The sequence below is a fragment of the Lemur catta genome, chromosome 17 (genome assembly GCF_020740605.2).
Source record: "Lemur catta isolate mLemCat1 chromosome 17, mLemCat1.pri, whole genome shotgun sequence".
NCBI lineage: Eukaryota > Metazoa > Chordata > Mammalia > Primates > Lemuridae > Lemur > Lemur catta.
This window is the reverse complement of record NC_059144.1, coordinates 17,253,908-17,280,447: the sequence shown is the minus strand read 5'-3', so window position 1 is coordinate 17,280,447 and position 26,540 is coordinate 17,253,908. Positions and strand designations below refer to the sequence as shown.

The window sequence follows — 26,540 nt, the reverse complement described above, 5'->3', positions numbered from 1 at the left end:
AATTTGTCATTCAGAATATGCTTTCTTCTTTCCTTGGGCTGAACTGGGTTACCCTGTGAACTGAGACTCAGGGACGCTCCCTGCACAATTGGTGAGATGTCAAAAAGTCCAGGTTGGTTACACTGAGTCAGACGAAGGCCGTGTAGACTCCTGTTCTAATCAGAATTTGTGCTTAGCATTTTGTATGAGATAACTTTGTCCTCTCTGTGCTTATGTTGAAGGCTGCGCATACCAATATTTGGCAGCAACATACTTGTGTGTGACTTATGCATGGTACGCAGTTCTACGGCAGCTTCTCTCTTCCTCACCTCCAAGAACTGAGTACCGTGCACCAGTCACACCCAAGTCATTAACACTGGCTTTGTTCAGGCCTCATTAAACCTTGCTGGGACCATTGCAGTAGTTTCCTGACTAATCCCTCTGCCTCCAGCCTCTCCCAGTCTAATGCACTGTCTGCATCTGCTACCCAGCGACCCTTTCAAAATGGACATCTGGTCATGCCTGGCCCTCCCCACTAACCTGCCTTATTCCATGTCCCCCCACAGAGGTGTTCAGTGAATGCTGCTTAAAATAAGGTGGAATGGTTTGTCCATCCTGCTCATCAGTGATCTCAAGAAAGTAACCCTATGGCTAAGAGTAGCAGTGCCAGGTCCTAGGCCAAGTGTTTTAGGTACGTTTTTGCAGTGACCCTATCTCCAGTATCTTCATCATTTTAAAGACAAGGAAACTAAAGGTTAGAGAGGTCAGATAACCTGCGCGGGTGGGATAGACACCTAGGCAGTCTGACTCCAGAGAGCTCTAACTACTATGCACTGCTGACTTCATCAGGTCATTCACTGGGGTGCCTACAGGAGTGGTCACGCTCACTGTTGGGCCATGCCCTGCCCCAGCTCTGCACAAGGACATGCTTTCCCCTGCAAGCTCAGTATGACCAGCACTGCACTGATGCAGGCCCTGAGCGCAGGCCCTCGCCTTAGAGTCCCTGCCTTGTTATGGTGGGGTCAGGGGGAATCTGTGTGATCAGAGTAGTCCTGGGCTCCTTTGGGCCCTGGGCTGGCTGCCCCCAAACTCTTGGGCTTATGCCAGTTTCTGACTCCTGAGCACTGGTCCTTACTCGGGACTTCGCCTTCTTGGACGAGCAATGTTCTGCTGCCCGGGTGTTGCTGGCCCCTCCCAGGCTTCCCACGCCAAGTTGCTGCCAAGTTACTCCTGAATTAGAGGAGCTTCTGGGAACTCAGGGCTCAGCCACCTGCCCAACTGTGGGGTCTTCTCCGTGACGACGCTTGGGGATTGCTGAGCAGGCAATGCTAGGCGAGCCCCAGCCTGCAGAGGCCCTCCCCTGGGGGGCTTCACGGTTCTGCTTTGCTTGGACCCAGCTCCCTGCCCGCAGCCTCTGGCTGAGATCAGCCATGCTCTGTCATCCAGGCTGGGCGGTCACAAGAAGGCTGACATAAAGCTCCCAGCTTGGCATGTGGACCCAAAGCTGGCAACATAAAGCAATATTTGGTAATGAATTCCAGGTAAAGAACAGTAATAGCTTCTTTCCCCCACGTCCTCACCACCTGAAGCTTAGGCCCTCCCAGAAAGGCACCTACAGGATATGATGTTCCCGTATCGATTCTTATTGCGGTTCTCGTCCTCCTTGGCTGTGTCCCACGAAGCTGTCTGGCCCTCTGGTAAGGCCTAAAAAGCAAGGACAGGGTAGTTAGAGTGGCCTGGGATAGGAGCTTTATGCAGGTGTAGATGAACTATTGGGGAAACCGAGGCCTACTGTGATGGAACACAGTGCACAGGGGTGTGTGTCCTTGGATGGGGCCTGGGAAGAGCATAGACTCTGGTCCTTCCATGGACCTATTTACTCGTTCACTGACTCAAGTGTTACTGATTCTTCTGTGTGTCAGGAGCTCACAGTCTGGTCCAGTAGTCGCCTGCTCATTCATTCATTCACTCATACACTCAACAGACACTTATTGAGCCCCTAACATGAGCCGGGCACTGCTGTAGGTACTAGCGTGCAGAGAAACAGACAAGTCCCCTTGGAGCTTCCAGTCAACTGGGCAATGTAGCAAATGAACAAGGAAACATATTTTTAGATAGCGAAAATGCTATGAAGAAAATAAAACAGGATAAAGGGATAGTGATGACCAGTGAGAATTATTTCAGATTACACAGTCTGGGGGGGTCTGTCCGAGAAGGTAACATTTAAGTCATGGTAGTCCCCTCTTATCCTTGGGGGATACATTCCGAGGCCCCCCGTGAGGATGCCTGAAACCACGGATAGTGTTGAACTCTACATATACTGTGTTTTGTTCTTATACATACACACCTAAGATAAAGTTTAATTTATAAATTAGGCAGAGTAAGAGATTAGCCATAAATAATCATTAAAAAGAACAATTATAACAATATAGTGTAATAAAAGTTACATGATTGTAGTCTCTCTCAAAATACCTTAATATTTTCAGATCAGGGTTGACTGCATAGGTAACTTAAACCGTGAAACGCAAAACCATGGACAGGGGTGGGCTGCTTTAAGTCTTTAAGGATGCGAATGAGCCAGTCACACCAAGCAAAGTGGGAAGTCCTTTCCAGGCAGAGGGAACAGCCGAGGCGAAGATGATCAGGCAGCAACCAAATGGCCACATTCAAGGACTACAGTGAAGCGGGGGAGGGGGCACAGTGATGGAAGCATCTAGAGCAGATGGGGATCCAGGTTATCTAAGGCATCGCTGTTCCCAGTCAACAAACTGGGCATGATTCTAAGTGTGATGAGGAAGCCATGAGAGAGTTTTGGGCAGGGAATCGCCTGCTCTGGTTCATGTTTTATGAAGCACGTTCTGACTCATGTGTGGAATACAGGTTCTAGCAGAGCCCCGGAGAGAGCAGGGAGACCAGCTGGGAAGCTGTGACCATAGGCAAGAGACAGTGGTGCCTTGGACTCTCGGACTAGGGTGGTGGCAGTGGACGTGTGAGAAAGCAATTACTTGCAGGATGTTTAGTTGAATGCTGTTGACTTGGGTTACCCCAGAAGCTGACACAGAAATACAAGCCCAAGTCCAAGTAGTTTGTTTGAGAGGCAGTCCCAAGGAGCATGGATAGGAGAATGGGGGAAGTGAGATGGTTCAGGGAATGAAGCCAACATGATGTACATCGGTGAGCAGGTTACCACTGTGGGCAACCAGGGCTCGCTCCCATGGGCACATCTCATGCCTCAGTTGTCCACCAGAGTGGGGAGGGAGTTGGAGTATTGGTAAATCAATCCCCATCTATTATTGGTTCAGGACAACTCTTGGGAACTCCCTAGCACTCTGCCGTGCTCTGTAGGCAGAGCGTGCACATTTTTGTCTTGAGAAAGCCCTCAGGCAGAAAGTCACAGGTGCATACAGGGAAGCCATCAGGTGGACGTGCATGGGGACAATGAGTGTGGACAATGAGTGTGGGGGGGGATGTGCACAGGGCACAGGGAACTGGGAAGGAAAGGGAGGAATGAAGACGGATCACTGGTTTGAAGGGCTGAGTGGAGAGCGATGTCATGTACTGAGACGGAGGGAAATGGGATCAGGGAGGCAGGAATTGAGTGCTGTGTTTTCAGTACACAAAGTGCTTAGAACAGTGCCTAGCACTTACTGAGTACTGCGTGCTTTTCATTAATAACATGGCCAAAATAACAATAACAATACTAATACCGGCAGCCAAGTTGGAGAAGTCTGTTAGACATCCAAGCCGAGATGCCGAGCAGGAAGTTGGACACAGACGCCCAGGGCTCAGGGAGAGGGAGCAAACAGGAGTCGTCAATCAGTTTAAGAGGATGGCGACCACAGGCAGGGCAGACAAGTCACCAAACATGTGGGCAGATTGACGAGAGTTATGAGCCCAGTGGCATGGAAACACGGGGAGGGCGCAGTCAGTTGTTTCATAGCGAGGGAGGATGGGCATTTACAGGCGTGGGAACAGCTTTAGAAAAGCTGCAGCAGCATGAAGGTCAGGCCATGTTTTGATTACTCTCTCCACCTGCCTCTGGTAGAACAGGCTGAATATCCTGCTCATGGGCCTTGCCTTGCTTCTGAGACTGAATGTGCAACATCTTCAGTCTACACGGCTCTCTGTCAGCGAGGCAGGGGAGAGGGTCTTCCCTTCATCTAAATACTCCAGCTTTGCCTATGCCCACCTGTTCACTCCTGGGTCTGTCCTTAGCTGGGTGGAGCCTGTAACCAGATTGCCCAAAGATTCAGCCACGCAGCGAGCCATGTTTTGCTGGCAGGCAGGACCCCTGCCTATTAGAAGGCCAGTGCGCATGCCTGGTGCCACCTTTCTTGCTTCATGTGTTAAGCCAGCCTGGGTGGGTCCTTTCCACAGCAGGACTTGGCAAGGTTTTTCTGTAATGGGCCGGATTAGCAAGCAGTTTGAGCTTTGTGGGCCATATAGTCTCTGTTGCAACTACTCATACTCAACTCTGCTGTTGGAGAGTGAAAACAGTCACAGATAAAAAGCAAACAAACGGTCATGGCTGTGTTCCAATAAATCCTTATTTATGAAAACAGGTGTTGGGGTGCATTTAGCCTGCAGCTATAGTTTGCCAACCACTATTCTAGAAGCAGGGCCATGATCCTCATCCACACAGTGGAATTGCTGCTCATTCTGTGACTCAGCCACTCCAGATTCACGGGGGGTGGGGGGCGCTCCTCGGGCTAAGAACTAAAGCTTTTCCCAGGGCTTAGGCTGGGATAGTAAAGTGCCTTTCCAGCTATTAATGGATCAGAATTTTGTTCTTTTTGTGTCCAACACCCTTAGGCATCTTGGAGAAGCAGCAAAACAGGGGCTGGGTGCTGGGCACCAGTATCCGACCTGGATCTGGGTATGGTAAAAGTGTGATGAAGGTATTAATAGAAACGTGCTCATTTTACAAAGGGGGGCTTATCTCTCAATTTCCTCTTCTTCCTCTTTCTCCCCCACCACTTCCTCCTCTTCTTCCATTACCCTGCATACCTCTTGCCATCAGCCCAGGCCATTTCTAGATTGCTAATGGTTTTCACTTTTGCATGTAACTCTTAGAACTCAGACTCCAGCATGACCTCATCCTCTGGCCACCCAGGCAGCCCCAGCCCTCCAGGCAGCTCGCCAGGCCTAATCTCTGCATGTCCAGGGGAGGTTGCTGGTCTCAGTGGTCGCTCTGGATTTCCTGATGTTCAAGCCGATCTTTTGGGTGTGGATTTTGTATCTGAAAACCTCTGTGATAAAAGCCCACTGTTCATCAAAACATATCCCTCTGAAAGTGGGGTGAAGCCAAGAGCAGGACAATCTGAATGTTTTCATACTAATTTTTGGAAAAAACATTCTTGAGTACCTGCTACGTGCCAGGGTTTGGGTTGCAGTTAGCACAAGGTCTCTTTATGGCCTCGCATCAGAATCACCTTGGGAGGCTTTAAAACCCCCGAAGCCAAGGCCCTACCCCAGACCAATTAAGGGGGCTGGGACACAGGCATCAGTAGTTTTCAAAGCTCTCCAGGTGATACTAATGTGCACTCACGATGCTTGAAAATAGTGAATTTACTTGGAAAAATACTTTCCCATGAGTCTCCTCACTGGTTTCTTTTGCTTTGGTTTTGTCCCCTCCAATCCATTCTCCACTGTAATCAGAAAAATCTTTCTAAAATGTGATAGGACCCACTTGTTGCCCCTGCTGTTGTCACCAGGATAAATTCTAAACTCTGTAACACAAGGTTCTTTATGACTTCACTCCAAATGCCCTGCAGCCTCACTTCTTGCCCTTATATTGATATGCCAATTACAAGATGTTTTAAATTTCAGGGACTTTACACATGTTTTTTCCTCTGCCTGAAATTCTCTTCTACATGAGTCTGCCTGGCAAACTCCTACATATCCTTCAAAACCCAGTTCAAGCATCTTTGTGGAACCTTCTCTGTTTCCCTTCTCTCATCCCACTGCATCCCCAGTTAGAGTCAGTTATTGCTATTATTATATGAACTTCTTTCTGTCTAATAACATGACTCTCTGTTTCCAAACTTGGCCCTGGGATCTTCCAGGGAAAGGGTAGCATCTTATTCGTGACTATCTCTGGCACCCAGTGCTGGCTCTGCACTTCACATGTGTCTGAATGGCCCTTTTGGAATGAATGAATGAATGAAATAATGAGTGAATGAATGAATGAGGTGGCTTCTCTGCACTCAGAAGGCAAAGATCCTGGAATCTCAGAAGTGGGTGTAAGTGGCCTTAAACATTGTCTAGTTGTGTTCCTGTCCACAGTGGCCTTTGAAGCAGCTGATAAGCCGATCCACAGTGTCTACTGCATGGACACCCTCAGTGGCAGAGAGCTTCTACCTCCCCAAGCTTCCTGGCTCCCCGTGCTTTGCCTGTGCCCTCCACGGGGCCCCGGGGGTAAGTGTGCATCCCCTGTGCTGTGACACTGCACGGATCTGATGAAGGTCCCTCCTGTCCCCTCCCAGGGTCCTTAAACAGCACAGTTTGGGGTCTTCTGACCATCGAGGCCATGCCCCAGCATGCAGCCATCCCCTGACGGTCCTAAGCCAGACAAACAGTTGTGGCAAGTGAGTGGCACTTCCCGTAGGAACCCAGGGAGGCCCCTGCCACAGCCCCCGGAGCCTCTGCCTCTGCCTCGTGGGGCTGAAGGAGGCCGAGGGGGCTGGGGCTGTGATGGTGTCCACAAAGGGGAGGAGGTGATGCCCAGGAGCAGCGGTAATGACCCCCTAATTGGCACACTTTGATCACACATCCATTTTCCTTTTTAGGGAGCTGCAATCTAATAGTGGATAATTTCTCTCGAAGGAAAAAAATATGAGGGGGTAAAAGTATGAGAGGGAGACTCATCTGCATCTTCAAAGCGAACCAGCCGAGGGGCATTATTTCTACATTAGTGGCTAGTTACAGTAGATTGACCAGGGAATGGAGGCAGTCATTAGGTGCTAATCACATTCTTTTGAAACCAAAATTGCCACCTCATTATATTCATCCATTATCAATCTCCGCTTTCTTTTCCTCATTCTCTTCTCTCTAGAGTTGTGAGCTCTATTTTTACCTTCCTCTCTGAGCGTGGAAATGTTTCCTAGTCTTCAACAGTGTTGCTTTTCCAAGGCAGTCTTTTTTTTTTTTTTAGTCCAAAAGATGTATTTGGGGATGTCCTTGTCCCTGGAGAGCTGAGCCATGGTATTTATAGAATCCTCAAAAGTCAGATTTGGAAGTGTCTTTTGAGAAAATTATTGGCTCATTTTATAGTTCAGCAAAGTGAGTTCCAGAGACAGGAAATGACTCGCCCAAGAACGCACTTTAAGTGAGTCTGTCTTGCCTTCCTCCCATGATCCGTTCCTGTCCTTGGGGCCACAGTGGCCATGTGGATGCCAGGTTTTGGCCTAGACAGTGACCAGGGCCGAGGGACCACTCTGGATAGGGCGGTTTGGGCAGCCCCTGACCGCGGGGCCTGGTGCTCTCCTGGTGCAGAAACAATCCACAGAGCACCAGCATCAGGCAAGGCCGCTCCGAGCCCATGATGGGACGAGACAAAAGCAAGTCATATCTGAACAGAGACAAAAATGCGAACACTGTCCAAGCCAAAAAAGTGATCAAACATCCCCCTGTTCGGGCTAATACGAGTGACTCCTGCTTCTTTGCCAATTACGGGTCTAGCCTCCATCTAGTCTTCCCTTCTTACAGTCAAGCTTTATTAAGACACCAGTCATGCCGCTTCCTAATAGCGTCCAACCTCGAACAAAGCCTCGCTTCCTTAAACCCTCTCCCAAATCACCTAATCAGCCCACATTTCCTGAGCCTTTCTAACATCCTGTTCCCGAGAGGCCTGACGGTGTCCCAAGCCGTGCCTTCACCTCGCCACAACGAGTAAGAAGCCCCAATTTGTTCGACTCCAGGTGTGTCCCTGCTGGTCTCTGGCCAACACATTTCAGCTGAAAACTAAATGACGAGCAAGTGCCAGCTATGGCAAGAGCTGGGGAAAGAATGTTCCAGGCTGAGGGAACAGCAAGTGCACAGGCTCTGGGATGAAATGAGCCTCTCTGAAGCAGACAGAATAAGAGCAGGAAATGACACATAATGTCACTGGGCCAGAGGGAGGGTTGTTCAGTCAAGGTCTGTGGATCATGGTCAAGAATGTGAGTTTTATTATAATTCAGTGGGAATGCTTTGGACATTTTTTAAAAGGAGAAGGCTGAGCCGGCACGAGCATCACAGCAAATGGCTGAGAGCACTTGCCACTGGAAACTTCCCTTCATCTTTGATGATAAGCCTCACAGATTTTAGAACAAGATGATCATCTGTTGTCTGCCCCAGACTAACTCTCCCTGTGGTTGCAGCCCACCCTCTCAGCCACAGAGCCGAGACCCCTGCAGCCAGTGGGAGGCTCAGACCACACGGTCAAAAGTCACAGGCTTCTTTTATCCTGCAGTGCTGACTCAGTCCACAGGACTGTGCAACCTACCTCAGTTTCCACACTCAGAACTGAGAATGATCCCCACTGCCTGCCTGGCTAATTCCTTCTACTACCTCCTTGTTCGGCTCTCCTGAGCTAAGAGGGTCCTATCTGAAGCTTGCCATCCTTCTTTGGATATCCTTCTTTTTTGCACCTAAGCCTTTTTGAGTTATGCCTAAAGTAGTGAGATGTCAGAACACAAAGCTTCCAAGAGCAGCTCACCTCTGATCTAAGGCTGAGGGTGTGCTGGTCCATTTGGCTTGCTGTTCACCCCACTATCCTCAGCAGCCTCTGTCAGCTACAATCCCCCTTGACTCCCCCTGGCTTGCCTGTGTCCCTGGAGATAATTGGATATGATGTGCCCTGGGGTGCAGCAAAACCAGGCCCAGGGATTGCTGATCAGGCAGTTCCCAGCTGAAGCTCCAGGGCACAGCGAGGGCCCGCCTCCTCCATGACCAGTCCAGCTCACCAGGATTTCCCCTGCCCAGAACTGTGCTCTCCTGGTGTAGGGAAGAGTCCACATAGTCTTCACCAAGCAGGTGCCATTTTACTTGGGTTTTTCTTTCACTCATTTATCTTGTCAAGAAATACCTCTTGCACACTAACTGTGTGTGTAAGTCAGGGAAAGGCAGGGCTTTGCAAAAGGAAGGCAGACTAGAGTGTTGGAATATTTTTACTACAAATTATTTCACCACTCTAAGTCTCAATGAACTTTTCTGAAAACAAAATCTATAATACACCCTTCATGTTAGGGGGTGGAGAAGGATTTAACTATATAGGGACAGCACTGGGGAACTTCTTGGCTGATGGAACTCTAATGTATCCCGATCGTGTCGGTGTTTACATGACTCTATGCATTTGTTAAAACTCATAAAACTGTACCCTCCCCCAAAGTATATTTTATAATATGCAAACTTTAAAAAATAAACATAATACACCCTCCAGAGTTTTGCAATGATTAATGAGTCCTTGAAATAATGCCCATAGCACCTGGCACAATGCCTGGCACATATTAGGTGCTCAGAAACTCTTTCATCTTACTCTGTCCCAAGGATATGATACTGAGTCTTTTTTTGCCCAGTCCCAGAATTTACTCTCTTCTTCCCTTTGATCACAAGTATCCAGTTTATTGTCACAGAAAGAAAGATGGGGACAGTCTGCAATATCCAACCCTGGCCCAAAGGGGCTCTCAGGATGCAGGACTTTCAGTTTTAGAACTGGGACCATTCTGGGCAAACTGGGACAATTTGGTCACTCTAGGTACAGATAAGAATAGTATTCAGGGAGTGGGAAAGAGTTTCTTGATCTGTTGGGAGCCTAAGGTCTGGTCTCAATTGCAGTCCATGGGTTCAGTTAACACTCACATGTACTGAAGTCTGTGGGCAACTGATGGGCATCAAGGGCCACTACAGATGGCTGTGCAGGTTGTGCACAATACAAGAGCACCACATCTAAGGAAGCACCATGCATATGGCAGACACTATAGCTTTCTCTGTACACTATGGATATTTTCTGGAAGGTGACAGTCAACTATCTTAGACATGTGCACCTTTTGCTATTTCATTTTAAGGTGCAGTATGGGTTACTTGGTGGCCTTGGCAGAGGACAAGCTTTCAATGAATGCCACCTTCGGTGCTGAAAAGCACATGCCTTGGGGACTATAATTGTGGACAGAGAAGGCAGGAAGGGATGACTAATGACGTCTACTCAGAGTGGCATCAGGAAAGCAAATATTATTGTGCACCATGTCACTAAATAGGCAGTAATTTATGAGTTCTGCTGGTGAAGCTAAGTAGAAAATCAGATTGTAGCGAGATGGGGGTATTTGTCTGTGACAGGAGCTTTGATCAAGGCAGAACAGTTGAGTGCATGTCTGCGTGTAGAGTCACAAAGCACTCTTGAAAAGGCCCAATTAAAAACTACAAGGTCTCTTTTAAATGACAAATTCCCTACCTTCCGGAAGTCTATAGCCTAATGAGGAGGCTCATATGAGAGTACCTATATTCCTCTCAGCTTTGAGTATACAATCTTGGGCATCCCCATGTCCCATCCCAAGCTACAGACCTCCAGCCACCTACAGATCATGTCCATCATCACGCGTGAGCCTCTGGGTGACTGTCTCTAGGCCAACAACTGTGCCCTAAGCTTGCAGTCAGCTCAGGTAACGAGGAAGACTGTCAGAGGCCACGATTATAACCTTCTCAATTCTGTTTAGGAGAACTGTGCAAGGGGTGTAAGATTCCTAATTATTTCCCCAACCAGTTTTAGTTTTATTTCTCTTTTCCTAGGCAGGCATCTTTGTTTCCCTTCTAGAAGCTGGCTGTAGCAATTCAATTCCCTATGCTTCCAAGCCTTGTACGTGCAGCTCCTGTCGTTACACCTGCTTTTCCTCTACTCGTCCTCTGCTTTTCTTCAACTCAGCGTCTCATCTTTTGTGAAGCTCCTGGTTGATCTTGGCAAGAAGAACAGATGCAAAGCAAAAATAAACAAACTACAATAACACCACCCAAGACCTCCTTTGCCCTGCACTGCCCTTATGCATGTGTCCGCAAAGCATTTTTACTAGGGTTCTGTGACGTAATTACATGGGGTGGCCAGACTATAAGCTTCCTTGACAATAGGGTCTTTTGCTATATAAATACTTGTTGTTAAAATAAAAAAATAAAAATGAAATAGGGTCTTTATTTTCTTTATTTAGCTTTCTGTCTCCCGTGCCTTAAACGGTGCCAGGTACACAGTAGGTGCTTAGTCAGTGTTTCTGGCCAGATGAATGCTTATGCAATGGAAGCATACACTATCAGTCTTCAGAATTCCACGCTAAGTATGTAGTACGGAGTCGGACATTTCACAGGTGAAAATGGGACCCAGAGAAGGAGAAGTCTTGCACATGACCACCCGGAATCTCAGGAGCAGAGAGAACCAGGCCTGGACTTCCAGTCAAGGGCTTTTCCTACAGAACCACCTGAAAATCGCTCACTTGGCTGGGAGGTTTCCTGTATTAAACACTAAAAAATACTGTTTGTCATGTCACAAACAGTCTTATAAGTGGAAGGGTAAAAGTAGGCTAAAAGGAAAAGACTGAGTTAATAGTCTCTTCCACAAGAGCTCTTTCCTGCTGTAAAAACTCCAAAGTCTGAAACCACATGGGTTATTCATTCCTTTTGGCCACAGCCTTCAATGGCCCATTTTCTTCTTTTGTTCCTCTGGGGGATGGGTGGCGGGGAGAGACCTGAGCAGGTGGAGCCCAGGTCTTCCCATTGTGGCCATTGTGGGTTCCCAGAGTTGAAGAACAACATGGATTTCTCATTCATGCCTTGGGCATCTGCCACTAATTCCTTGTGTCCCTACCCGGAACCACCCTCATCTGCAAATTGAGGAGCTGGACCGGAATCCCTTGGGGTCCCCCGCAGTGGGATGTCCTGCGACTCTGTTACCAGCTGGGGAGTAAAGAGTTTGTGGGAGGAGCAGAGGTGTGCTCCGCCTCTGCCCAGGAGGCTCTGGGAGGAGAAGGGGGCCCTGGGGTGACCTGAAGTGTCCATCTCTGTGGTTCTGCCCCATCAGGAGGCTGACAGCCCAGCATAACATCACCCCCAGGCCACGGAGAGCTAGCTGGCAACTCAGGCCTCTCCCACAAAAGCCACACATACGGTGCGTCCGTCCAGAGCTGGAAAAATGAACGAATGTTTACTCTTCATTAGGCCGCGTCATAGTCCTCACAGCTGTTCCTTGTTGCCTTAAATAGTCTTAATGGAGCTTTAATAACCAGATACCTTCTGGTCGCCCTACTGGGCTGGTTCCATTCATTATGACGACAGGCTGTCGGGATTGGACTGGTACGAACGTGCTCTCTTCCTTCTCCCCATCACAAAGTCGCACCTTCCTGCTTTCTCTCATCTTCCCCAAACCCGCTGCTCTTCTGACCACCATGGTGGGGGTTACAGGGCCCCCAGGCACCCCACTCTCCAGCCCACATCTCTTGCATTTGCTGGTATGCTTAGGGTTTTCTTTTGTAGTGGGGAAAGGTGGGAGGATTCGGCCGGGGGACGGGGGATGGGGAGGAGGGAGGACTCTGCAGTTCAAGATCACGGCCCCTCGACTGCTGTGTGGCCGTGTTCCATCAGCAGGGGTAGATCTGAGGGGCGGCCAGCAGACCAGGTACGGCGACAGGTCTGTGGGCACAAGCAGGGCACACGCTGGGGACTCCATGGGTTTTCTCAGACCAGTGGCTTTCAAGTATATTGCAACAAACTGGAAATGCTGATCCCTGGGTCCCACCCCCAGCCATTCTGATGTAACTGATCTGAAATGTAGCCTGGGCACTGGTGTTTTTTAAAACTTCCCCAGGTAATTCTGATGTGCAACCGAGATGGGAAACCTCTGACTGAGACCCAGATTTGTCCGCAGGTGAAGTTAATCTGCATCAGGCCTCATTGGGTTCTTGGGAGCCCAGACCCCTGGCCAATCGTGGCTGCTAGAACTTGAGACCTACCACGGGGATTATGCGTGAGAGGAGGCCCAGCTGGCCCGGCCCATCATTTCCTCTTTAGACTCCCAGAATATCAGCGACAGAAGGGCTCTCTGATCACTCTGACCAACCCCTTGCTCTCACTGCATAGATGTGGAGATGGAGGCCCAGGGAGGAGGAGTGACCTGCCTCAGGTCACTGAAATACTGAATGAATGTGACAGGACTTGAATCTGGGCATTTTGACTCTCAATTCAGGACGATTCATACATTACTTCAAATAATTGAACTTAAAATATATATTGAGAGACTCAAGTTTTCATGCCAAAGAGAACAAGCTGATTTTATGGCTCTACATGCAGAGAAAGTGTGTGGGCTTGTCTGGGCTCTGGGCCCAGTCTTCTGGTTTGGGCCGTCCCATATTTTACTTGAATTACTGTCCTGGCCGCCGAGCTGCTCTGATCTCTCCCAGATCTGAAATGCAAATCTTCTTTAAAAAATCCTGCTCCTTTCGATGGCTCCCATGGCCCTTGGATTAAAATCCAAACTCCTTAACCTGACAAATACCTGCCTCCTCTTCTGCTACGAGGCCCCTGCTGGCAATTTCAGCCCCATCTCTTTGTGCCCCTCCCATAATTTATGTATCAAACTGCTTGTGATTCTCTTAACTCAACCTGCTGTGCGCACTCCCCTGCCATAGCTTGTTCCAGTCCCTCTGTCTGGAATACTCTTCTCTTCTTTCATTTGGGTTTTCCTATTTCCTGAGCTTTGGTGTAGGCTTTATGTCTTCCAGGAAGCCACTGGCTGTCTACCTCTAGGCTGGGTGAATGCATCCCATACACAAGGATTCCCATAGCTCTGGGGGTACCTCTGTGGTGGCATCTTGCCAAGATGTTGAAATGATCAGTTTCTATGCCTGTCTCTAAGAATAGGGTCTGAGTTACCCAGGAGCAATGGCTCTATCTCATCTCCTCTGCCCCTAGAGCCTAGGAAATGTCTGGCCCAAGGAGAGTACTCACATATCTTAAAGTTGAAATCCAGAAAGGCTCAGTCCTTGATCCTCATCTCTGTCTACACTCATTTGCTTGGTGACCTCACTGGGTCTTTTCTCTTTGATCTAGATGCCAACAACCCCCAAAGCTTTCTCTTTAGTCCAGGCTTCTTTCCCAAATTCCAACTTCCTACTTCCCATTTCAAGCCACCAAAGTGTCTAATAGACACTCCAAGTTGAACTTCCAATTGCTGGGTCTTCTACCTGAGGCTTCTCACCTCCGTGGGTGGCCACTCCATCCTCCCAATGGCTTGGGTAACAGCCTTGGAGTCACCCTGAGTTCCTCTCTTTCTCTCACATGCCATGTGTTAGGAAATCCTCTTGGCTCTGTCTTTGAAATACATTCATGATCCAGCCAGTTCTTGCCACGTCCCCTGCATACCAAGTCCCCATTGTCCTTCCTCTGGGTTCTGCAGCGGCTGCTTAACCGGTCCCCTTGCTTCCACCCTTACCCCTCTTTGTTCCACTCTCAACACAATAGCTAGAAAGAGTCTTTGAAAATAAAGCCAGATCATTAGCACTTGCCTTCTCAAAACTCTGCAGTGGCTTTCCATTTCAGTGTAAAAGCCAAAGTTTTCACAACGGCTTGTAATGCAGCACAGGGTCAGGTCCCTCTTTGTTTCTCCAATCTAGTCTCCTAGTACTCTCACCCCGTGCTCACCCTACTTCTGCCACCCTGGCCACCTTGCTTCTGCTTGCACATGCCAGGTATATTACTCCCTTGATCTGACACTCTTCCTCCAGATAGCTTCCACCATATCTATATTCATATTTCATCTTCTAAGTAAGGACTACCCTTTTATCTTACTTAATAGTGGAACCTCCCCCATTGCATGTCCCTAGAATACATCTCCCTTCCTTGTTCTACTCTTCCTTTTTCTATCATACTTAGGGCAGCTTGTATATCCAAATATTGTATTTTCCAATATTTTTTGTTTTGCATGCTCTTCTAGAATATAGCAACTGCCTCTCCTCCTCATCAAGAGATGGAATCTAATGTCCTTCCCCTAGAATATGGGAAGATTCTACTTGTTTACAACCAATAGAACATGGCAGGAAAGGTGCAGTGTGACCTCCAAGTCTAAGTTACAAAGGTGATGCACTTTTCACCTTGTTAGCTGGGAGGCTCACTTTTGGAGCTCTGAGCTACCATGTAAAAAGTCTAATTATCCAAAGGCTACCATGCTGTGAAGATGCCTAGGCCACCTGCAGAGGCCACGTGTAGGTGTTCCAGTGGACAATCCCAGCTGAGACCCCAGCCGACAGCCTTCATCAATCACTAGACACAGGAGTAAAGGCATTTTCAGATAATTTCAGCCCCCAGGCTTATAGCTTTCCGAGTCAAAGCTCTGGGCACCATGGAGGAGAGACACATTGTCCCTGTTCTGCCCGAACAAATCCCTGACCCACAGCATCAGCGAGTGCAAGAAATTGGCTATTTTAAGTTGTTAAGATGTGGGGTAGTTTGTAAAACAGCAACAGTATTTTTCACTACTACATTATATAATTTGCTTATTTTTAAGACTATCTTTATTTCCTATTTCCCCTGCTAGAATACAAGCTCTGTGAGGGCATGAATCTTTGTTTTGTTCATTGTTATATACCAAACACCTAGAATAGTCCCTGGCAATAGTAAATACTCCGTAAATATTTACTGAACAAATTTTAAGGAATTATATGACTAGATTGAATTTTAGAAGACACAGCTTGCTCTAGCTGGGTGGTTCCTCACATGTCAACTGTCAAACTCACTTATTTGTATGAAAAAACTGATAAGGACAGGAGAGTGAGAGGCAGCAAACAGCATGGAGCAGGACAGACGGAGAGTAGGACTGCAGTCATACATCTACAACGGGGGGACAGGGAGTCTTCAAACAGACCTGTGAGTCTCATGCTCAGGATAAAAATTTTAGACATCACAGGAGCCTTGACAATCAAAGCAATATTGAGCTATAGGGACAGTGGACTAGCACATTGTGGAAGGACTTTCATTAAGGAACGTTTCCAATTAACCCTCAGTTAATCAGAGAACGATGTTAACCAGAAGCTAGGCTTTCCAACTTGCTGATTAATATAATTTGAACTAATTGAGGGCAAGGCTGGCCCAGTCAGAGATATTTCTGGTTGAGGTTCAAATGATGGTGCAATAAGTATTGTTTGCTTTCTCATTTTAAAAGCAGTTCATTTCCATGCTAGAAAGTTTGGAAAATGCAAAAAAGTACAAAGAGTAATTTTTGAAAAGCAATTCACCACACAGGGATGAACACACTTAAAAGAAATATCAGTCTGGCTCTGGAAGGAAATGCACCAAAGTAGTCAAACACATTTGTGTTTTCTGTCTTTGGGTTTTAGATTGCAAATTGTTAGAGCATGTGTTTTCCAGTCTGTGGCTGCCTGTCCTTTCTGATAAGCCACGTATCTCCCTTAATGCCATTTGAAATGTTCAAGCAAATACTTATGACTAATGACTTATTAAATCATCATGATACTGAATATGCCTTTACAAACAACATACCCTACCTGACATTTGCTCAACAGACATATCTGTATACATGTGCATGGCAGACTCACATGCACCGTGCCTCCAGGGTTAGAACCATTCAGCTCCCTAAGAAATAAACCCAGGGATGGGAGGTGATGAGATCTTTTTCTTCAACTCCAATTTCCATATTCTTCTAAAATTCGTAGACTGAGTATATGAAAAATGCTATTTACTTAGACCATTTTTGAAATTAACTGCTAGTTCTCCCTAGCTGGTAATTATATCCATTGACATACACAATTTTGTTCTCATAAATGTCAGACATGCTCCTTGTCACCACGTTTTATACTCTTATAAAGTTTTAGGATCAGACAGATCCTTTGAAATCACCTTATCCAAACTCTTCACTCAACTAAGAAGAAATTTTAAAACTCAGATAGCAAAATGATACGCTAAGACCACACCGTTTACCATGTTGGAATCTAGCTGTCTGGGCCCCCAGTTTAGCACAATTTAACGACCTCACACGACTTCTGAAATATTGCCTTGTAAGCTCTTTCTCAGAATATCGTCTGCGGGATAAACTTAGTTCGCATTAGCAAGAATTCTAAATGCGTGGAGTCTGAGCCAATGAGTTTGCAGAGAGTGAAAATGCACCGAGCATATCTGGGGCACACGCTGCATGTGAGGGGAAAAAAAGAACAAACAACAAAAAAATGAGTGCATATAACTCAGAACGTGGCACACAGAAGATGCTCAAAAGATATTTCGGGAAGGAAGGAGGAGAGGGAGAGAGGGAAAGGGAACGTGAGGAAGGAAGCGCTTGTTTTCCAAGCTGCAGCTGGGTCCCACCTGCATCAGGAGAGCTGCAGAATCACTCTTGGGGAGTGAGCTGCTCTTTGGTTCAGGAAAACAACTTTGTGCATTTTCCTTCTATTTTATTTTGCTTTTTCTCTGTAAAAGGTGAGGCCCTATGGGCAAGGTTTGAAACAAAAGGAGCCAGACAAAGAAAGCTAAAGTGCTCTGCATAGTAAAGTAAGGGGAGTGTGGGGTTCTTTTCCTGGATGCTGAGGGGTGGTGGGGGGGGGAAGTTTTGAGGACACTAAAAAAAAGCTTTGGAGAAGGATTGGATAGAGACCTGTCAGGGCAACAGAACCTTAGAAGGACTTAGCAGCAATGTGGATGGTTAAAGAACTTACCAGAATCTGTCCTGTTGAGGTGCTTCCTGTACTTTGCTACAATCCCCCTGTTATTCCCCAACCCTCAGTAACAGCCACTACCTGCAAATCCTCTGTGTTGGAGACGCTTTGGGGAGGAAGGAAAGAGACGCCCAATGCAGGAGGGAGAAGTTCAGAGAGAGGGGGTGGCCGTCACTGGAGAGGAGGCCTTGCCTTGTCGGGGTGAGAGTAACACAGAAGCATGAATGTGGGACAAGGCGTGACCAAGAGCAAGCAGGCCTGCCGGGAACCATTGGCAGGGGTGATTTTCTGGCTTTTCTATAGCACCTGGAATGGGGACTTGAGCCATTCTATCTTCATATTGAAGGAAGGTGTGATTCCAAGGTGTAGAAATTTCGGAGATAACCAGGTTATGAAATGGGGGAAGAGTTGGAAAAGGAGAGGGGAAAGAAGGGGTGTTAGAATCTTTTAGAGGGGTGCTTCTCAAATTTAATGTGTCTGTAAATTGCCTAAGGTTCTGGCTGAAATGCAGGTTCTGATTCAGGAGGGTGGGATGGGGCCTGGACGCTGCATTTCCAGGTGACGCGGAAGCTGCCGGTCGGGGGCCATATGCTTAGTAGCAAGGCTGCGGCACCCACATACACCTCTGAGCCCATGAGGAGGTCTCCCGCAGGCCGGTCTCTTACCTCGTATTCCTCCTTGAACCCGTAGCCCTGGCCTCTCTTCATCTGGGTTATGTGCTGCAGCAGGTCCGCCACCCGGATGGCGGGCTGGAACTGGTCCCGCGGGTAGCTCAGCTCCACAGGGTCGCAGGTTCGGTAGGGGTGGGTCTGGATGGTGAGGGTGGGCTGGGACAGCTCCCCGCGGCTGCCATCTGCTTCAAAGACAGGGAGGCAGAAGAGACTGTCACCCGCGGGAGCTTTGTCCTGTATCCTCCCTGCCTCTCCCAGTGTGGGCTGAGCAGGGCAGAAGGAACTCACTTGGGACTCAACTCATCAGGAAACTGAAGAAAGACGAGAGACATGCTTCTTCCCTGGCATGGCTGTGTTGGTAGATTTAAATATTAAAACAACAAGCCAGTGAATACAGTAACCCTTGGTTTACTTCGGTTTCAAGGGGGCATATTGGTAGGGTGAAGACAAAGTTCCAGGTTGGTTGTCATCCCCTGCCTGTCTGTCCTTCCTCCAGGCCTGGCAGGGCTGTCTGGGCCAATCCTGGCCATCCCAGAACCAGCGAGAAGCCAGACAGGCTAGATACTGGGCGTGCCCTCCTGTTTAGGAGGTGGGGGGCTGGGAATAGTCTTTGATGCCTGTCTGTGGGTAAGAACCTCAGGTGCCTGGAGGTCAGAGCCACATGTCTGATTTTGGTCCCTTTGCCTGCATCCCTGTGACCTGGTTTTCTGCTCACTCATTTCCTTCAGGTTGTACACTGGGAGGAAGTGGAGCCAGTGTTGGACCCCCAGAAGCTTGCAGGAAGCCCGACTCCCCCAGTTGCCCTCTCCAGTTGTGGGCTCTGCAACAGTGACCACCTTCTTCCTATCGTACACTTTCCCCAGCACTTAATACTATTGATCCAGTAGCATCTTCGAACCCGCCTTGCAGGTCGGGAAGCCTAACCCTCTTCCTTCAGCCCTGCCAGCTACATCCCCCAGGCCTGGATCCTACGCCTCATCTCCTTCACAAAACCTCCCCTTGATATAAAATCTATATCTCCCATAGTAAGAACCTTTATACCCAACGAGTTGCTTTAACTGCCTTCTGTTAGTTTGGCCACCCTGGAAATCGACACCTGCTCAGATTGGGTTTGAATTCCTCCACTCCCCTTGGAACAGTAAAATCACTGTGTTGCCGCACCACCTCCCTGCCAGGCGTACATTGTTAGTCTTCCAGGGCCAGTTTATCTTCCCCACAACCATCTAGGCTTGGTCCCCCCAACCTCCTTCCAAAGACGTGGACAGTGCACCCTGGAACACCCTGTTTGTGGCTCGCACGAGATGAGCACTGTCAGACGTGGCAGTCGATGCTTCTCACCCAGATGTTTTCAGACACTGCGCCGATGCCGATACCCACCGGGCCTATGCATACGTGTTCCCTGGGCGGCTTGGCATACATTCCTGATTTTCTGCAATGTGTCTTTTCAAAGTCCATGTTCCCTTCAGCATATTTGCCTGTCTTGTTGCAGTGATCCATCAGACACAGACTGCGTGTGTGAATGCACACTCTACTCCTCTGTGACAGCAGCAGCAAGCAGGAACGGACAGTGGCAGGGAACATCTGGCCTGCATGCTTTCCAGGTGACCAGCTTGTCCCAGTTTGCCTGACACTTTTTTGGGTTTAGCACTGAAAGTTCAGCAACCTGGGAAGCCCCCCATTTGTGGGTAAACAGGGAGAGTTGGTCACCTTAATGCTTTCACCTGTGTCCATGGATGGAGCGGGCCATGCAGTTCTCATTTTCCATTTCCCCACCTGCCTGCACCTATAGCCCCTCCAAGGGAGGAGGGGCTGCTAATCTGACTGGTCTGAACTGGAGACATTGACTGGGTCACACCTAATTAGTGGGCAGGGCCATCGCAAGCACAGTGTGGGCTCTAAAACCTCCTGATTCAATGTGGTAGGTAAACATCATCAAGGCAGAGCCTGGCCATTTGAGACCAGCCCATCAGCCCTGGATTGTCAAGAGAAAGATCTCGAAGATAAAGATTTATGCACAAGGGAGAAGGGCCTAGGCAAAATGTTAACACAACCGTCATGACTGCACATAAGAAAACTACTGCTTACTCCTGAGATTTTGCGTAATGGGCAGATGCATCTTCACTGGCATTGCGTGAATGTAGCACCTGGCAAATGTGGGGGCTGCCTCCCTTCTCCGTCACCCTCTGTGATCACGGGTTAGATTTGGGAGAACCCACTCTGTGCCAGGGGCTGCGGTAGGCAGTGGCAATGCAGAGAGAAATACAGATTCCACGCTTAGGGCTTGGTGGTCTGATGGGGAAAACAGACAAGAACCATCCAAATCGGAAGAACTGAGACTGAGAGGTGAAGGCGCACTTGGGTAAGGGCAAGGAGGTTGGCATGGAGTTGCAGCTATGGGTGGAAATGTCACGGGGGCAGCACAGCAAGGGATAAGGCGAGGCAGATCCAGAAAGCTGTGAGTGTGCAAGACTCTGGAAGCCAGCATGAAGGTGTTGAAGAGGTTTAAGAAGAACCCCTTTCTTTAAAGACTCTGGCTATTTCCTGTAGGTGTCCTAGCGGTCATGGATACAGGGCATCTTTCCAGTGACTCTTCCTCCCATGATGTCGTGGTGGGGCTGGGACACGAGAGGAAAGGGGCATCTCTCAATGCCACACTTCATGACTCCCAGGACAGGTTGGGCCAGAGTTGGTGCCCGGAGCCCTGAGAGTGTTTCCCCCGTAAATCACCATCATGTATGGGGACAGATGTCTCCCAAAGGACATCTGTGGCATGGGTGGCATGGGAGACCAGCTGCCCAGCAAAGGCAGGCTTCCAAGGGATGACACCTGGCAAGTTTTGTGAGGTGCCCAATGTTTCCAAAACCAAGTAGCTATCAATATGGGTATTTTCCCTAAACACATGGCTAGACAGACTGTAAACTTGGTGTCAGCAAAACCAACACTGGAATGGAAAATAAGTGCTTTTGAAATTTAACAACTTGTATTGCTGTAACATTTGTAATAATGTCAATGCCAGTGCTAATGATGCTGTGCAGACTCAGAACCAAGGGACTTTCAAGGTTTATTAATTCAAGTAGTTGGACTCCCCTTTTCAATGCATCTTACCTCACCTATTCCCTTATTAACCTCCGATAATGCAGAAGTGATGCCTTTTATCACACCCCATTTCGCCAGACGCACTACACTTAATTTTCCATCATTAGGTTTAATGAAAACCCAATTTCACAACTCACTTCTCTCAGGAACCTACAAGTAATGCTAGGTTTTTATCAGCTCCAATTAAAAAACGTTATGATGTTCCTACTCGAGAGGGAGCCCTAAAACTAATGTGCGATTCTGCTGCTAATTCAACAAGGGCGCTGGAATTCACATGCTGCTCATAAAATGTAACTCACACCAGCTGGCCCAGGGACAGAGCATTTTTCATTTTTTTTCCTCCTCACCAGACTCTTAATTTTCATGCCATTTCAACTTCTCATTCATGGGTCTTGCATGTTTATTTATCACATAATAATATTTCGAATTTCTTTCATGCTTTTTATATAGCTCTTGCCTAAGCCTGTGAATTCCCTCACAATAACTCTTGTCATTGCCTGCGTGTGGCTTGTGGGGTGGGCAGAGGGATTTTGGTGACATGTGTAAGACTTCAGACCACCACTGTCCCTCTGATCTCCTCTTTGCTGCCTCTCTGCCAGCTCCTCTTCTTCTTTGGGAAGGTGGCCTCTCTTTCTACCCCCCTCCCCTGCCCCCACTACCAGCCATATAGATCCCTCTCTAGCTTCAGTCACATATTTCCAATCACTTGCTAGGAATTGCCACTCAACTGGTTAACAAACATTTACTGAGTACCTACATTGTACAAAACACCTTGTTAGATACCGTGTACATAGAGGAGGCGGGAGGAAGGTGTGTTCAGGGAGAGATAAGCATGCCACAGCCCTGGTAGGAGGAGATAAGAAAAGATAAGGTGTGCATAAACAAGTTTAACGGAGGCGGGAAGGGACAGGCACCTAGGAGATGGGAGGAGGATGTGCCACAGAGTCAGGCACCATGGAATCATTCTCCAGACTTCAGGCATTCATCACCCATCTCTGTGGCTCTTGCCTAGCTATGTACCAACTGTCAGCACTGTCCTATAGAATTTTCTGCAACGTTGGAAACATTCTACATCTGTGCTCTGCGATTTGGTAGCCACTAATCACGTGTCTACTGAGCATCTGAAATGTGGCTAATGAGACTGAGGAACTGAATTTTAAATTTTGTTTGATTTTAATTAATTTAAATTGAAATATCTACATGTGGCTTATGGCTACTGTATGGGGCAGTGCAGATACAGAGAAAGGGAGAGAGCTCTGGAGTCACACAGTGGGGCAAAGAGGTCGAGAGCAGAGCTGGCCAGTGGAAATATATAGCAAATCACATATGTAACATAAAATGTTCTTTTGGCAATGTCAAATAAGGGGAAAAAGGACATTTGAAATTAATTTCAATATATTTTATTTAACCCAATAGATCCCAAATATTTCAACATACAATAAGTATAAGAATTATTAATTCCATATTTGACATTCTTTATTCATACAAAGGCTTTGAAATCCAATGAGCATTTTATGCCTATGGAGCATTTCAATTCAGACTAGCCAGATGTCCAGTGCTCAACAGGCACTGGTGACTAGTGGCCACTGTGTTGGACAAGGCAGGTGCACAGTGACCTACCCAGAGCTAGATAAAGTTCGAAAGAGAGCTGATTTAGAGCTCGAGTGAACTCTAAATAAAAAGACATTGATCTAGTGTAAGAAAGCTCTAGCCCAGCACTCACTATCCAACAGAACTTCATACAATGACTCAAATGTTCTATGTTTGCACTGTTCAATATGGTAGCCACTTCCCACTTGTGGCTGTTGAACACTTGAAATGTGCCTCGTGGGACTGAGGAAATGAGTTTTACTTTTATGAGGCCAGTGGCTACTGTACAACAGTGCAGATCTACACTGTTACACCTCCAAAACTTTTCTTTAAGACAAGTTTCCACTATGTTTTCTTCACTTTGCCTCATTACAAATGATAGTGAAACGTGAACTCACGGGTGTTGTGTGCTAGTTTTGTTTTCATGCCCACTAAAATGTTTACATAACTATTTAAGAAATGGTCTGTTCATGTCCCATGAGAGGGACACAATCTGCACCCCGAGAAATGTTGAGAGTCAGGGGTCCTGGAATCACACAGAATGGAGTTTGGATCATTAATAAACCATTTATGGGCTCTGTGACCTTGGCCAAGTGACATGTATTTCTGAGCCTCAGTTTCTTCATCTATAATACAGAGACAATGAGCATTGCGAGGATTCAGAGAGACAGTGCATGTTAACTGCTCAGTGCACTGTCTGGTGTCTGGTGAGCAGTAAAAATCAATAGCTGTTCTGATATTGTACAAGACATCTTGTTGGCCGCATGAGAATTCACAAACTGGAGAGGGGATCGAGGGAGTCTTTTAGGGCTTCCCTCGTCATTCCTTGTCCTCTCTCTACTTTCCTTCACAACACACTCCAAAGCCATCTATTTTACTCTATTCCTGTGCTATGGCCCTAGTTCAGGTCCTCATATTAGGACTATTCCATCAGTTTCCTAATGGCCCTTTCTGCTTTCACAGTTCTCTTTACACAGCTTTGATCAAGTCATTTTTCTTAGCAAAAGTCTTCATGGAGTGAAGGCAAAATTTCTTAACTACCCAAGCAAATTCCCATAGTTTCTGGTACCAGTACCAGTTTCTTATTTTTTCTGTCACAATTCCTCCCAAATCTGTGTACCTTTTAGGGCAGGAGAGCATGAAGAGTGGATGGGTAAATATTTAGAGACTGCTTACTGGGAGGGGAGAGTCTGGGAGGGAAGAGAGGGTTAGAAGTCGGGAGGAGGATGGATCACATGCGTGGTGCAGAGGTGTGATTAGAACCAACACCATGAGGGTTGTGGGAACAGCAGGCATCGGAGTCAGAGTACAGAATCTGAAGACAAAACTTGGACTCAAATACGAACTTCACAACTTTCTAGCTATAGGACCTCAAACAAATTATTTTTGACCCTTGAACAACGCGAGGGTTAGGGGCACTGACCCCCTGTGCAGTTGAAAATCCATGTATAACCTTTGAGTGCCCCAGAATCTAACTACAAATAACCTACTATTGACCTTACTAATAACATAAACAATTAACGCTTATTTTGTATGTTATATGTATTATATACTGAGTTCTTAAAGTAAACTAAAGAAAATGTTGTTAAGAAAATCATAAGAATGAACAGAAAATATATTAAATATTTACTGTTCATTAAGTGGAAGTGGATCATTGTAAAGGTCTTCATCCTCCTTGTCTGCACACTGAGTAGGCTGAGGAGGAGGGGAGGTTGGTCTTGCTGTCTCAGGGGCGGCAGGGGCAGAAGACCATCTGCATGTAAGTGGAGCTGCATGGTCCAAACCCCTGTTCTTCAAAGGTCAACTGGACTTTGAACCTAAGATTTTTATTTGTAATTGGTGATAGTGATGGTGATGATCATGATTAATTGTCATCATCATCATCAAAGAAGGTTATTGCAATGGTTAAGTGGGATTCCACTGGAAGAAGCCTCAAGGTGGCATCTGGCTAGCAGTCAATGCCTCATCTCTCATCGCCCCCCCCAAATACCAACAAAGCCTCAAGATGATAAACTCATAATCTTATTGAAATCTAAATCTGTCAACTAACCTAGTACCAGAATTTCAGAGGGATCTCCATTGATCATAGCAGCATTACACTTAATGTGTACGTAAAGACTTCAGTTTTTCCAAAATTTCTTAAAAATCTCTGAAACTGCATAAGACCATCTTTCAGCTGATTCAACATAGGTAGTTTCCTCTTTAGAGTTGGAAGTGATTACAATTTCTTCAGTGAAGCATAAGATGAAGCAGTTGGCTGTGCTTAGGAGTCCTGTTGTAAGAAAAATCTGTTCTGCATTTCTGAAATCTAGACTCACACTAGCACAGGTGTGTGGGATTTGTGACCCCTGAGGAACAGTAGATTCACATCCCACATCTTCTGTCCCCTTGGGGACATACTCTCACTCAATGTAATGACAGGTGGATTTACCTTCTCTCTGTTTCCTATGTCTGACCAAATGCCTAGGGTTGAACTTGTAAAAGTAATAGTAAGTAGAATGCCCCCCGCCCCGAACTGTGCCATTTTCTATGGAGCAGAAATGGACATTATACAATCTGCAGTTAACACTGATAGACTTTTGTACTTGAAGTAGAGCACACCCATGGGCCTGAAGAACAGAAAAGAGGTAGGTACTTCCCCTTTTCCCACTTTCTCTCCTGGGATCAGAGAGTCAAAGACCCTAGCAACAAAACAGTTAGGTCAGGGCACCTCTAAGCCCCGTCTCCTCCTCATTCTCCTTCATTGGGCTCTTTGATATGGCAAGACAAAAGCAGGTAGCTTTGTATTCCAGATGCAGATTCAGCGTTAGGAAACAATTATGATGGGAACAGTCATGGGAAAATGCTTCCTGGATTCATTTACTCTTTCTGATAAGGAAATCAATCCTCCCCTTTGTAAGAACAGTGTGAATTTCTTCTTCCACAGCCCTCACCCCAGATGGAAGGGTAGTGTGAGATGCTCTACCTAAGGATGGGGGCTGGAAACATCCATTACTCCTCTTGCTTAAGCCAGATGAAAAGGATTCCAATATTAATACGTTGGATGGTGAAGACAACAATGAGAATCCATCTGCTCTGTTTATTGGCAAACGACAGGCTCGGAGTGACCATTTCCTCTTTAAATTTAAATAAACAGAAACAAGACAACACGGGGTCTTGGAAAAAAATCCACCATGTTAACAGCAAGGAAAATGACAGTCTGAATGATTATATATATATATATATATATATATATATATATATATATATAATTTTCAAAAGAAGAAAAGCAGTCAGTGTTGACTGTCTACCCAAGAGCCCATCCCTAACTTTTTCCTTTCTGGCAGAAACCCTAAATTAGTTTCGGTGCCTACACATTCCCCATGTGTCCCAGGGAAAAATGACTCTAGTCCCAGACCTATGGGCAAATCCTGATTTCCCTAAGCCAATCAGGGTGTTGCTAGTTTTTTTGTTTTCCAAAAAAAATTTAATGATATGAGGAAGAAGTTCTATTAGGGCACTTCTAGGAAAGTTTTTCTTATCTCTTAGAAGG

General features: G+C 47.0%; 1 protein-coding gene across 2 annotated transcripts in view; it reads right to left on the bottom strand.

The window, feature by feature from the left end:
- PTPRT (protein tyrosine phosphatase receptor type T) overlaps positions 1 to 26,540 on the bottom strand; it is a 1,002,137-nt gene that overhangs the window by 59,708 nt on the left and 915,889 nt on the right. For both annotated transcript variants that reach the window (XM_045528255.1, XM_045528256.1), the window contains 2 exons: positions 18,317 to 18,507; positions 1,596 to 1,683 (listed from right to left, as the gene is read on the bottom strand). In XM_045528255.1, coding sequence (XP_045384211.1) covers positions 1,596 to 1,683; positions 18,317 to 18,507 — 279 coding nt within the window. The remainder of the gene's footprint in view (positions 1 to 1,595; positions 1,684 to 18,316; positions 18,508 to 26,540) is intronic.